The sequence below is a fragment of the Lethenteron reissneri genome, chromosome 33 (genome assembly GCF_015708825.2).
Source record: "Lethenteron reissneri isolate LAM-NWPU_2019-01 chromosome 33, ASM1570882v1, whole genome shotgun sequence".
In the NCBI taxonomy this organism is placed as follows: domain Eukaryota; kingdom Metazoa; phylum Chordata; class Hyperoartia; order Petromyzontiformes; family Petromyzontidae; genus Lethenteron; species Lethenteron reissneri.
In genome coordinates this window covers 9,726,684-9,739,366 of record NC_083811.1, presented here as the reverse complement: position 1 = coordinate 9,739,366, position 12,683 = coordinate 9,726,684, and the positions used below count along the sequence as shown (strand labels likewise).

Here is a 12,683-nt window from a genome sequence, read left to right as displayed (position 1 = left end):
CCGGCACACACAACGTAAAATGTCCGTCCATCATCAATGAATCATTTCAAATCGAGAAGAGTCCTTCGCCCCAAAAACCTTAAAAAAATCTTTCTGCAATATTAATTTTAACCACTGGGACTAACCCACCTTGACGGCTCAGCCCCTCACAACACAAATAATTAATTTGGCACCGTGCCTCAGACAGTCTATTCAATTGCCAAAATAGAAAAAACACATGCATTTCGATTTAAAGCTTTCGTGACTGCAGGTATTTATCTTCTTCGTTCTTTCGGTAAAGTCACGTAGAAGGGAAGTAATAAAATAATAAAAAATATTTTATTATGTTTTATTTTTATTATTTTATTACTTCCCTTCTACGTGACTTTACCGAAAGAACCAAGAAGACACATATGCATGTTTCTTAGTAGCAACACCGGTTATTTGGGAATGTCGTTTTAATGCGCAGAATTTTGTTGGTGCTGTGTAATATGTGCCAATGTGCAGATGATCAGCGAGGCCTCGAAACAATACCCAATTTATAAAAACATATATTTAAAAAACTCAGGGTAATTTACATCCTGTTGATTTGTCATGGACAAATATATCTTGCACGAGAAACATTTTGATTATTCTTCTAAGCAGTGCTCCAACGATAACATTCATTAAAATATTTTCCGAATAATGTAGAAATTCTTGGTTAACGAAATAATCAGTGAATCACGCACCTTCAGCCAGTCTGCCATGATCACCACGGTGGGGTCCTTCAGGTTGCTAAGCAGCTCTTTAGTAGCCCTTTTCTTTTCCTGCTTGTAATTCTGTTTTTGAACCTGAAAATTGAGGTTTGTAAAATGTGAAAACACAAGTCAAAATCAGCATCAGCCAATAAAAAAATATCAATAACAATCAAAGATCTTTAACTTTCTTCAATTCTAAATAATTGAATTATAGTACATCGACTGCAGTTTTATTGTATTTTGCAAATAATGTTTTGCTATTAAAGCGACAAAGGACCTGTGCAAATGGTTGCATGTGGAGCCATTAAAATAAAATCCAAGGAAGCGCCGTGGCATGTTAGGAACAAAGTGTTCATTATTTTGACAACATCAAATGTGTAGCCCACAAAACTTCTGTATGAAGTTTTGCTACTTCAGAGTGTGATTCATCCGATGCATTTTCCAATTCCGTTGCCTTTTTAAGACCATGTGAAACCCCACGTCTGATCCTTGACATGTTATACACATCAGACTGGTCGTTACTTTCGTAGCGCCTATTTGAAAATTTGAGCAAAATGGTATTTTTAGGAGGTTTCTTGTACGTCATTTACACAAGTTTCAACTGTAATTAGTTATTCTACAGATATTACTATACAAAAGAATATATTTTTTACACAACCGTGATTTGTCTATTTAATATATGAGGAAAAATTTATGGAAATTACGTGAGCTGAACATTATAAAACATTTGTGTTACGTAAGTTTATCTCTTTTCCAGATGTATAATGGCCTTCCCCAAGGAGTCGACAGGTGCAGACAAGGCAAGCTTGACAGAAATGTGCTTGCTTGGCACAAATCAGACCCCGTGAGACTTGTGGAAACTTCACACGTGGTGACCCCCACAGACCCAGCGATGCGAGATTTGGAGCCAAGTGTTCAAAATCACAAGTGGAGAGAGGGCTTGAATATCCCAATGGAAGGCCGAATTATATGTCAGAACAATGGAGATGTGCGGGGTGGCTTATCCTACCTAGATTATCCAAGGCACTTTACAGCGATTATTAAAAAAAAGTAATGTTTCTAATCGCTGTGGATTTTTCTCCAGCGAATCTCTGGACCTTTGATAAATTGATTAAAGTTTGGATGGTATTTAGTCATCCACTCAAGTGCTCCGAGTCTTAGTGCATGCACACACTTGGCTTTCTGCTTCAAGCTTCTTGCGACAATCCCTTTCCAAACACCACCACCGCACGGCACTATTGCGCACTAGAATATCCCCTTTGCTGCTATTATGTCAAATTTGTATTTTTAATCGTGGTTTTGTAAAAGAAAACTACCCGATCAAGCGATGTTAATGTCTGGATGTCACAAACAGATGTCAACACATTCCTCCTGCGGAGGGAGCTGGTAGGAACGTTGGGTTGCTCGGTCAATGGCCAGGGTCAACGGCGGCGTGGTGTATTCCGCAAATATGCCCGACTGTGAGGGTGGGCACAAGCCGGCGTGAGTAGGTTAAACTTTGAGTTTTATAAGGGCACCACGGGGTGACCAGCCCCTTCCCACCAAGCCCCACCCTCCCCACCCAGCCCCACCCTCCCCACCCAGCCGCACCCAGCCCCTCCCCACCCTCCCCTCCCCACCCAGCCCCTTCCCACCCAGCCCCACCCCTCCCTCCCACCCAGCCCCACCCAGCCCCACCCTCCCCACCCAGCCCCTCTCCACCCTCCCCTACCCAGCCCCATTTTTTGATGCATGACAGACGGACACAATAATCCCCTGTGGGCTGGTGGAACCAGGAGGTTCCTACCAGTAAGAATTTTCATTCCATATCAACCTTAGATTTGTAGATGTGTGGCAAAAGGAAAGACGAGCACAGTACAATCAAAGAACGGAAGAAGTATCTTCTTGCAGGATAAATTAACAAGCAAAAAGTCTACCTTAAGAGATTCTTTTTTGGTAAGCTTGACTGTTGGGGTTGACGTCTCATTGCCATTGTACAAGCCGCTTTCCGACTAAAAGCGGAGTGGGGGAACAAAGAAGAGAAATACGCAAACGTACTCTCCAGCGTTACAACGCACCACAAAATATACAATCATCATTCCACGCATTTATTAAACAGTGTGCGAAGTTGCAAGAGATCAGATGAAATATTTTGTCATTGCAGATACATAGGAAAAACATCGCGTGCGAAAACGCGTTGCACGATTTTAATGACGAACGAACGGTCGTTCTCACTTTGCTCTTTGTGACTGTGAAGGAGTCGTCCCTGGAAATGTCCGACTCCTCCTTCTCCCTCTCACTCCCTGGTAAACGGTGAGACACAAACGAACGTCAGTTCATCACAATTCATAAGCGGCACGAGAAACAAGAGCGCGGAAAAAGTTAATCCTGACATAAAAACTTAAGGCAACACACGCAGGGGCACAAGCAACTGTTGAGAAGCAGTGATTGATTTGTTGATACAAGCACGAGCTACGTGGTATGAATTATTTAGTCACGTGTACATTTCAGTTGTGGATATTACATTTTTAATTCATTTGAAAGGAAAAAAGTGTTGACAAAAAAGTGCATCGATTATGGTAAATACCCAAACATGACTGTCAATATAAATTATCATGTATATTCAAGCCAACATTTCACTTGTAATAAGATAACTGCTTTTATTTTACAAATCAATACTTACACAACATTGAGAACATGGAGTTTTTAATCAATAAATACCCAGATACGCACAACACAATACAAACTACGATCCACAGCATCAACGACAAAGAACACAAATGAATAATTCTGATCCAATACTCAATCACTGCAGTGCATCTTGGAAAGGTGTGCGATCCATTTAGTATAATCTCACAGCCTGTAGGCACTGTACGTATGTGGAATATGAATACCCGTTAAACAGAATAGGTGGCGATTGGAAAAGTAGAATTCAAACTTTCATCTGAGATTAGCGTTTCACTTTAAATTGTGCCGTTTTTCAACACGGCAGGCAGGACACTCATTAAATCCTGCTCACAAGGTGCCATTTAAGCAACTGCCACAGCTAAGCCTAGTCCTAGAACACGTTTACACCAAAATGCTGTGAATAACAACACGGATGAACCATTTGCATTTTTCCCACTGCCATTTCACAATTTGACTGCAGCATCCCATTACAACTAAGCGCTGTGATATTACCATCAAAATATACATTACAAAGGAATTATCTTATACGCTATAAACACATCCATATTGGACTACAGTAATGAGTACAGCTAATCTATTGGCTCAATGTCATGAGGGATCTGACCTTTTAGGCTAAAGCCTGAGCATTAATATCATAATGTATAATAACTGAGTATATTTCCGTGATTTTCTTTCAAATAAAAAAGATGTCAAAACAGCAAATGGGTAAAAAAAAAAACGCAATAGTCAATGTTCGGACCACGAGGTCACCATTCTGCATGAACAATGGCTCCTCATTCATCAGTGATTAGTGACCAATGCCTCTGGGCTAAAACATTGACCGTATGTTTGTTTTTTCTTCATAGAATTAATGTAATCGATTTTCCCCCAATGCTGACACAGCAATACGAAGTAAATTAGAATTTTTTCTTAGGGTCCGGATAAACGCAGTTCAAGAACACAATCGTGCGACACGGATGAATTAGACTAATGAGTTTGATTAAAGTGAGATAATATTTTATACACGGATCAATATGTTAATAAAAGGTCCCCCCCTCTCTGTGTAATGAACTTTGAAGGGAGATATATAATAAATGTAATACTCATTTCCATTTCAATTTTATGGAAATGGAATAAGAACATTCGGTTCTAGAAGAGTATTTACGTGAAACAAATGAACCTCGTGAAACAGTGTGTATTGCACAAGAAAATACATGCACTCATCGCGCTTATGACAATTAAACATTTTCACCGAGTAAATTAAAGCATGTGCAATTCAAATTCTGAGCATACAAAACTGGCTTCATTTAATTGCAAAAATAAAAGTTCCTTTAAGTTCATCTGAGAATTAAGTGACATTGAAATGCACGGAGCATATTAAACAGCCTCCATTACATGCACGCCAATTTTGCCAAAAAGGTGACCTGGAAATCGCTCTCATCGTATTCATGAAAACCCCCAGCAGCAACGCAGGCAGTACTGTGCAATCCACAACTGCAATTGTGAAGTGAAAGTCGGTCACTGTTATTGCAATTTTCATGTTTTTGTTAATCCACTTCTAGATGGCAGCTTCCCACACACCATGTCCGTCAAGGGCGATGTGTGACCATACTTCACCATCCTAGCCAGCTGGTTAAGAGGGTCACCCAAGACCAGTCCGTATATCACTCACCACTGATGTTAGCCGTGGTCGGGATACACATTTAGGTTTCCGGGTTCAGAGCACCACGTGTTAAACATTGCATCAGTACTCTCGAATAACAATAATTACGGTTGTACTTCAAATGATGCATGCTGCTCCATTTAACACCCATGAATATAAAAAGGAAAATGCAATTATCTGATTTGTGACTATCATTGCGTGGTGGTGTTTCGTAATTATTTAATTCAGCTATTCCTGCCATTAATTGGTGCTTATGCAAATTTAATCTAAATTTTGTTCTGTAAGCATCATCACTGTTCACATTGTGCTACAAATGTCAATGCTGGCTATTCTCTGCTTAAACCCATTTAGACATTCAATGGAGGAATTGGTCCCTGGCACGCATGTCCAATTGACGTTTACTGCCCACAGGAGTTAGCGAACAGCCGTTTGTGTCCACCACTGTGACTGCTAAAAAGGACGAGATCGCAAATTCCTCATGTCTCAAAATGTGAGTGTAGTCTTGCTGAAGTAACGCAAACATTTTTTTTAGGTTTACGGCAGCCAATGTCTGCCCTGATGAGCCACGGCAGTGCAAGGCCATCACGGCATAGTGGATTCCCAACTATACCGGCGATCTGGGCAATTAACGAGCCAGGCCATTACAAAACCGGTAAATTTCTAGGCTCACGAAACACCTGAATCTGGCTTAAGGCCAAGAAGGCCAGCGACGAGGGTAATTATTTCGATACGAGGAAAGAGACGATAATGTGACGTCAGCAGCAAGTTTTGGGTTGTGCGCCGGGAAAAAAAACAACCCCGACATCTGCTGAGCAGCACCGTGCCCTGCCCGAGCCCACGGCTCTGTTGCACAGCGGAAGGGAGGCAAGGGAAGCGGTTGGGAATGTGGGCGAACGTGCAGCTCAGAGCGAATGTCGTGGCGAAAATGTAATCACGTCCGAGCGCGCGGTGCATGCACACACACCTGGGCAGAGCCACACATGGTGGAACCCCTCGAAGGAGGCCAGCCGGCTGGTTCGATGGCGCTTACTCAGAGGTAGCGCGGTGGCCGAGGAGGGTAGGGGCGGCGGGAAGGAAGCCCTGGCGTGGAGAGACATCCTCGACGCGCCGCTCGTCTCCTCCCGCATGCTAGCAGCACTCCGTGCCGCTAAGAGATATGTGGCCGTGGCGGGCAGAGGCAGTTAACCAACGTGGCTTGCCACGCCAAATGAAAACTCGCGCGTGCCTTACGATGTACTCGTGTCCAGTAACTCACGCCCGCCTTAGAATTGAACCGTTTCCAGAAGGTTGTACACATCCGTAAACGTGCACGCATGCCGTACATGCATGGCTGCCAATCAAACAGCTGGAGAAGACTTAAAATATGTATTTCTTGACTGCTTGCTTACATTTGAGTGCATAGTCAAATGTATGAAAATATGCAATGTTTATAAAATAATGTAGAACTGTACTCAGATTCTTCAAGTCATGTAACCGTGACAGACTTTACTATACTAACTATATACATAGATGATAGTATGTGGAAGGGGAAGATTGTCCATATAAGTCACTTCTATGTTAACAGTTGTAAATCAACATAAATGTTCACTGCTAAGAATGGCGAAATGTGATTTTCATTGCAAACATATTCTTGTATATTTTTTGAAATGGCAACACTTTACATGGCTTTGAGAAGATTTATGTTAAGTATAAACACAACTTCATATTATCATGTTATGTTATCCTAATTTTTACAGGCTATAGCCGACATATGTACTGCCATGGCATTACTTGACTAAATACAGAATTAAAATCAAAGTAATATTTTCCATTACATAGTATAAATACCAAACACTTATTGAATTTTTCATTCATAATTCAGTACAACAATGTATGACCGCAAATAAAACTCATCTATTAAGAGAATACTTGAGAAAAAACTGCCTTGTATGTCTGCAAAAGTCACAAAATTACAACTTGCCACTACAACACAAAGAACAACACTGTGCCGTATCACATTTATATTGTGACAGCTTCTGCTAGCGAGAGAATTCACCTGGGTGTTTCAATGTTTGCCGGTGGAAAACTATAAGGGCAATGTTTTGAAAATCCCATTCTGTTAAAATGCTTTCTGTTCAACCAGGAAGCTCAATGGCCTCCATGCACTGACAAACAAACCCAGCTTTGCTGCTTTTGTCTGCCCCATGGACATTGTTTGACTGCACTGTTAGAGAAGGAAATGTACCGGCACACAATCTAACGATGCAACCGTGTGGTGCAGAAGGTCACAGGGCGGATGTCCGCACAGTCCCTCGTTAACAATTGAGGCCGAATGATTGTCCCCAACGATCCAAGGCTCTATTTTATCTCTGTCTCAAATGTCCCACAGCCAGCTCTGCACCAAGGACTCTGAAGCGCTTTAAAATGTATTTCCAAGTCAAACCTAAATCCCCCCGATTCCCACATTACTGGCTTTCCGTGCAATGTGTATAAATGCATTTGCACACTCATTTGACTGATGGCAATAAAGGCTTGTGAACCCGTTTTAAAAAATAAAAAAATGCACCACCATTACACAGGGTTCATTTGAATGTTTCAATCCATGAATTATTGAAATTACTAAAGTAAAATGTGCATTGACATTATCGACTGAAATATTGAAGTGGTTTAAATACGAGGATTTTTTGAAAACTCCTGAACCACTCCCAATTTAATCCACTGAAACTGTCCCTAACTATTTCGGGATATTTATTTTGCTTACTGCAAATTATGTAAAGTACCATGGCATTAGCTGTGCACAAGTTAATCAGACACTTTATAATAAAGTGTTGATAAGACAAAGGCAGGCCAGGCCCGAGGCATTCCACTCTAGCTTCATGATCGTTCCCAAGAGATGATGGCATTAACTTGCCATCCCATACCCCCGCATCACAATTTACTTTCGCTCTTAATAAATTATAATGAATATTATAATTGTGCCCATATAGGAGGTACTATATCGCTGCATATGGAATGTTTACGTAGGAGGACCTTTGCGCTACATGCATGAATCAATGATGAAATAAAGAAGAGGACAACAGCAGGATGGAAGGCATTTGGACTACTGAACTTAATTACGAAAAGTTAAATATCCACGTGCATAATGGAGATAATATTTTATCAGTGCATATTACATGAAAAGTGTGCAAAGAAGCATAGAGGTAGATGTTCTGAGAGACAAAGAGGTACATTTGTATTACAAAATATGTACAAGTTCGAGACATCGTATTGACCGATTATAAAGTAATTAGGCAGGACTACATCATCCGATGATGTCCATTGAAGCTATTGATGAAGTGGCAGCCAAAGGAGTGAACACAGGGCCATGAGAGGCAGTGATAGCTTAGGGAGTGGCTCTAATCCCACAGTGGATAAAGCATGGTTAACAGTGATGATGAGGATATGAATGGAGGAAATGTTCTTCATGTGTCTACGGGAGCAGTACACGCTGTCTCTCTCTCTTGCCAAGGGACCAGAGGGATCTCTCACGTGTGCAAAGAAACGTTCTCAACTCTCCCCCTTTGAGGTACTGAGGCTCATTAATAATGTACCAGCCAAAAAACCCTCAGGGGCCCAATATGTGCAAGCCAATGGTCCAATCCAAGCCTCGAGAGATTACAGCGGCATACAAAAGCTGCTGCCTGTGTGTTTGCATAGAGGTGCATATGTGCACTGCGTGTACACGTGTCCGGAGGGAGTTAGCCGGAGAGATGGTACTCTAGTCTGTGCATTGTCACATCCCCAGCCACCGGGGCTCACTTACAGGAAATGGACACGACGGGTTATTAAGATTCTTTATGCCGTATGGAGCAAATGAGTCGAAAAATGGGTGCCGGTTGAGATTTATCTATATTAATAATAGATTTTCTCTGCGGGGACAAAACTAAGCAGGTAGGCATTATTGTTTAAAGTATTGATATACCAACTGATAAACTAACAAGGTGAACGCTGACTTCATATAAAAACCAAACCCTCTAGAAAACCGCACATATTGTTGTCCTTACCCCGCACCTCTGATTAGCGCAGTTGGCTACATAAGGTACGAATTTCTTTTTAAACATACATACATACATGAAAGGATATCTATATTTGCAGCTATGATCAGCGGCCAGTTGTGTATTGTTAGTTTCTTATACAGTACCTTTTTCCCATTCTTGCTTAATTTTACAGAAAATCAATCTTGAGCGTACGAATTCTCTTGCACCACTGCCAACACCGTTTCTGGGCACATGAGCACAGGATAAGTGATTGGCCAATTAAAAGATCACACGTAAAGAATAGGTATCAGCCTTGATGCCATTGTAGTGTATTACCATATTCATTCACATGCCTTTCTCATTCCAATTTGGACCTTGCTGATGGCTCGCCCTACTTCCGTAACACAATGCGGTTAAATATAGATCGGCCAGCGCCAATCTTTAGAACATTCAGTAATGCGATAAAGGCTTGAGTTAATTGCTTAAATGTTAATATAAGTTTTGAATCATTGTTAATTAAAAGTTTGTATGACATTAGACGACGCTGAACATTTGAAGCTAATTCATGGCACACAATGAAGGCCAACACAAGGTTTAACTGAACAGTTATGGCCAAAATGTACGCAAGGTAAAGCGGCACATGATACAACAGGATGTAATACTTCTAGAATTAAAGCTTTCGTGACTGCAAGGATTCATACTCTTAGGTTTTTTCGGTAAAGTCACGCAGGTAAAAAATATAAATAAAAAAGAATAGAAATAAAATAGTAATAAATCAATTAAATCACGACGTTTCGGAGGCATCAAGTTGATACAGTAAATTTAGCTGTGACAGTCCCACCTGAAGACGGAGACTTGTGTTGCCTCCGAAACGTCGGGATTTAATTGATTTATTATTATTTTATCTCTATCTTTTTTTTCCTACGTGACTTTACCGAAAAAACCTAACAGTACTCTACATAAATATGAAAGACTTTAGTTATATTGTGCAAAATGGTAAAAAAAAATTTGATCCGTGGTTATTCCTATATAAACTGCAATCTGCATATGAATCACCACCTTGCTCATGTGTCCCATCAGCTCTCAGAAGCTTCGCAGGGCTGAGCATGGACGGAACTTAGATCGGTGACCACCATGAACAATAAGGTTGTCAGAATTGTGGGGCTACATTGTGGGCAACAGAGGGCAGTGCAACAAAATACATTGTTGCATTGTGCTTCTATTCTCACAAGTATCGGTACATGTTTCCAACCTTCAGCAACCTACATTGAGCAGCATGGTGAATTATGGTCCAATAACCATCGCGGACCTGCATGGCGTGGGAAGGCCTTCATCCAGCAGTAGATGAACACAACTCCTGTACATGCACATTCGTACATGAGAAACTAATCTGGATGCATGTCTATACAGCAAAGTCCTCCTAGACCGCTTCAACAATTTCAATGGACGATGAGTCATTTGGAAGCTTACGATGCACAGATTTTTCCAATGAGGTCAAAATTACAAACAAAATGGACCCTTTTACCTGATTATGCAGGTTATCGGCCCCAGCGCTGCTTATCCGCGAAATCGTTTCACATTACAACCAGGAATGCACTGAGCCCCATAGCCTCATTTCAAAATCATGCAACTGGTAGGCATGTGCCTTTGGGGAGGGGTGTTTGCATGGGTGGGAGCAGCCAGCCTTTACCCGTGTCATATAAATTGGTGAATCGTGAGGGTCATTTAGAGTTGATGACTGGTGAGTGGTGAAAGTCACATGAGTTGGTGAGGCTCAGGTGAGTAGATGACTGGTGACTGATGACAATTATGTGGTTCGGGTCGGGAGAGTAGTGAACATTCCAAACGGGTCAGGGAAGTGTAATTTGAGTGTGATGTCACCGTCAGTAGGATAGGCTGCCCACTAGTTATTTATATGTACGGAAAATAAAACAAAATTAAGTACTTAGCTTGAGAAAAATAGGCAGAGTGCAGCTAAGTCAACATGTGACAGTTTTGGCACACTGAAGGGACAAACTTGTAGCCAAATTTCATCACGGCATTACATAGAACATGCAAATAAACATGAATCGCGCTTCGTATCTTATAACCCTTCATGTTGTGGTGGTAGTAGAAGAAAAGACGATCCTAATGTCAAAACCTATTTGTTTCCCTTTGCACAAGATGCGGCTGGACGTTGTATACACTCTTTATTTATAGCCTATCAATTAGAATTATTCCGACATTCTGTCAACTCAAACAGTTTAAGTGAATGGGCAGGGTAAACCGCAGTTTGTAAGCACTGTACTTTATTGTGCGCCAATTACAATGTATTCGTAATAATAACAAAATACATTCCCAAATTCGTTTTCCACCACGTTGGCCTTGAGGTGATAGGTCAGCTAAAGGGCATCAGAACATCATAGAAGCAATTAATACAACTCACACTTCTGCTTGCAAATCACTTAAATTCTCCGACTGCACACTTTGTTCAATATTAATGTATTTTATAATGGGCTAGATGCCTTTATCCTTACCTAAAAGGTCAGTGTCGGCACTGGCTGTGCATATGGTGCTATGTGTGGAGGTAATCGGGTCATATCGAGGGATTTCCATGCATCATTTGGACAATTCCTTTAAATTTGTGCTGCCCAACCCCATAATCCATGTCGATTTGAACGAGAAGCATCTGCCAGACACTTTCTAAAATTTCCCTATAGGCCAAATCATAGTTCATTATCTCAGAACAAAATACTAGACCTGCAGCCTATTGAAAAGAATCCCATTTAAACTCAAGGGTAACCCCATGAAAACTCAATACACTAGTGTATAGACAATTCACGTGGCTAAATTCACTACCACCATCCACTGCAATTAAATTGTACGTATGACTGTGTTGTGAACATTATTTTACTATAATTGAAATACAATCTTCATCCTTCAAGCATGCAAGAAAGAGCAGTAACAGGATAACAATTCAAGTTAATATATTAAGTGGCCTTTGTTTACTTGTAAAACCTATAGTTAGTTTAACAAAACCAAAACTGATTCTGTGGTAACATTCGTAGCATTCAATTTGTCAGTGGATTTTCTTTTTCTCTGAAAAAAACTTCCATTTTATGAACAACAATAATACCGTGAAAAACATTTTTCAGAAAAATAACAACTAAACTATAAGAAAAAGTACAAGACTCTGAGAGAGACTCGAGTGCAATGTGTGAGAGGTGTTTTGACTATGTCAGCCCCAAACGAGTGCCTGGTGCGGTGTGTAAACATCGCCAATAGGGAGACAAAGGCGGCCGGGCATGGTGCTGGCCACCCACCCCCTCATGTGCCACAGTGCCGGCCTTCATAGGTGCTACTCGCGAACAGCACTTGCCTCAACAATCTGTGAAAGGCTACACGGTGGATCTTTGTATTTGTGGGGGGGGGGGGCTGAACGAGCTGTGGTCTTGAGCTCCAGGTTGGAACTCTGGCCTAGGCGCTTCCAACACCCAAAGGAACAACAACGCTTGTGCGTCGCAGGCGCGAAAGCATCAAAGCGAGAGGACCATTGCATTCTGAAATTAAAAGCCATGTTCAGCTACAGTGAGCCCTTTTGCTCCTACAAGAAAATATCTGTGCAAAACCATTAAGAACGATGAGGACGAAGAAGACAACAAAACCAGTCTCTAATTTGGATTT

The 12,683-nt window shown here is 41.2% G+C and overlaps 1 protein-coding gene across 4 annotated transcripts in view; it reads right to left on the bottom strand.

The window, feature by feature from the left end:
• LOC133350328 (oxysterol-binding protein-related protein 8-like) overlaps window positions 1-12,683 on the bottom strand; it is a 99,585-nt gene that overhangs the window by 28,034 nt on the left and 58,868 nt on the right. For 2 of the 4 annotated variants that reach the window (XM_061564562.1, XM_061564565.1), the window contains 3 exons: window positions 2,931-2,998; window positions 2,633-2,707; window positions 708-809 (listed from right to left, as the gene is read on the bottom strand). In XM_061564562.1, coding sequence (XP_061420546.1) covers window positions 708-809; window positions 2,633-2,707; window positions 2,931-2,998 — 245 coding nt within the window. Of the gene's footprint in view, window positions 1-707; window positions 810-2,632; window positions 2,708-2,930; window positions 2,999-5,989; window positions 6,916-12,683 lie in introns of those variants that run through there. The other 2 variants (XM_061564563.1, XM_061564564.1) reach the window with 2 other exon arrangements.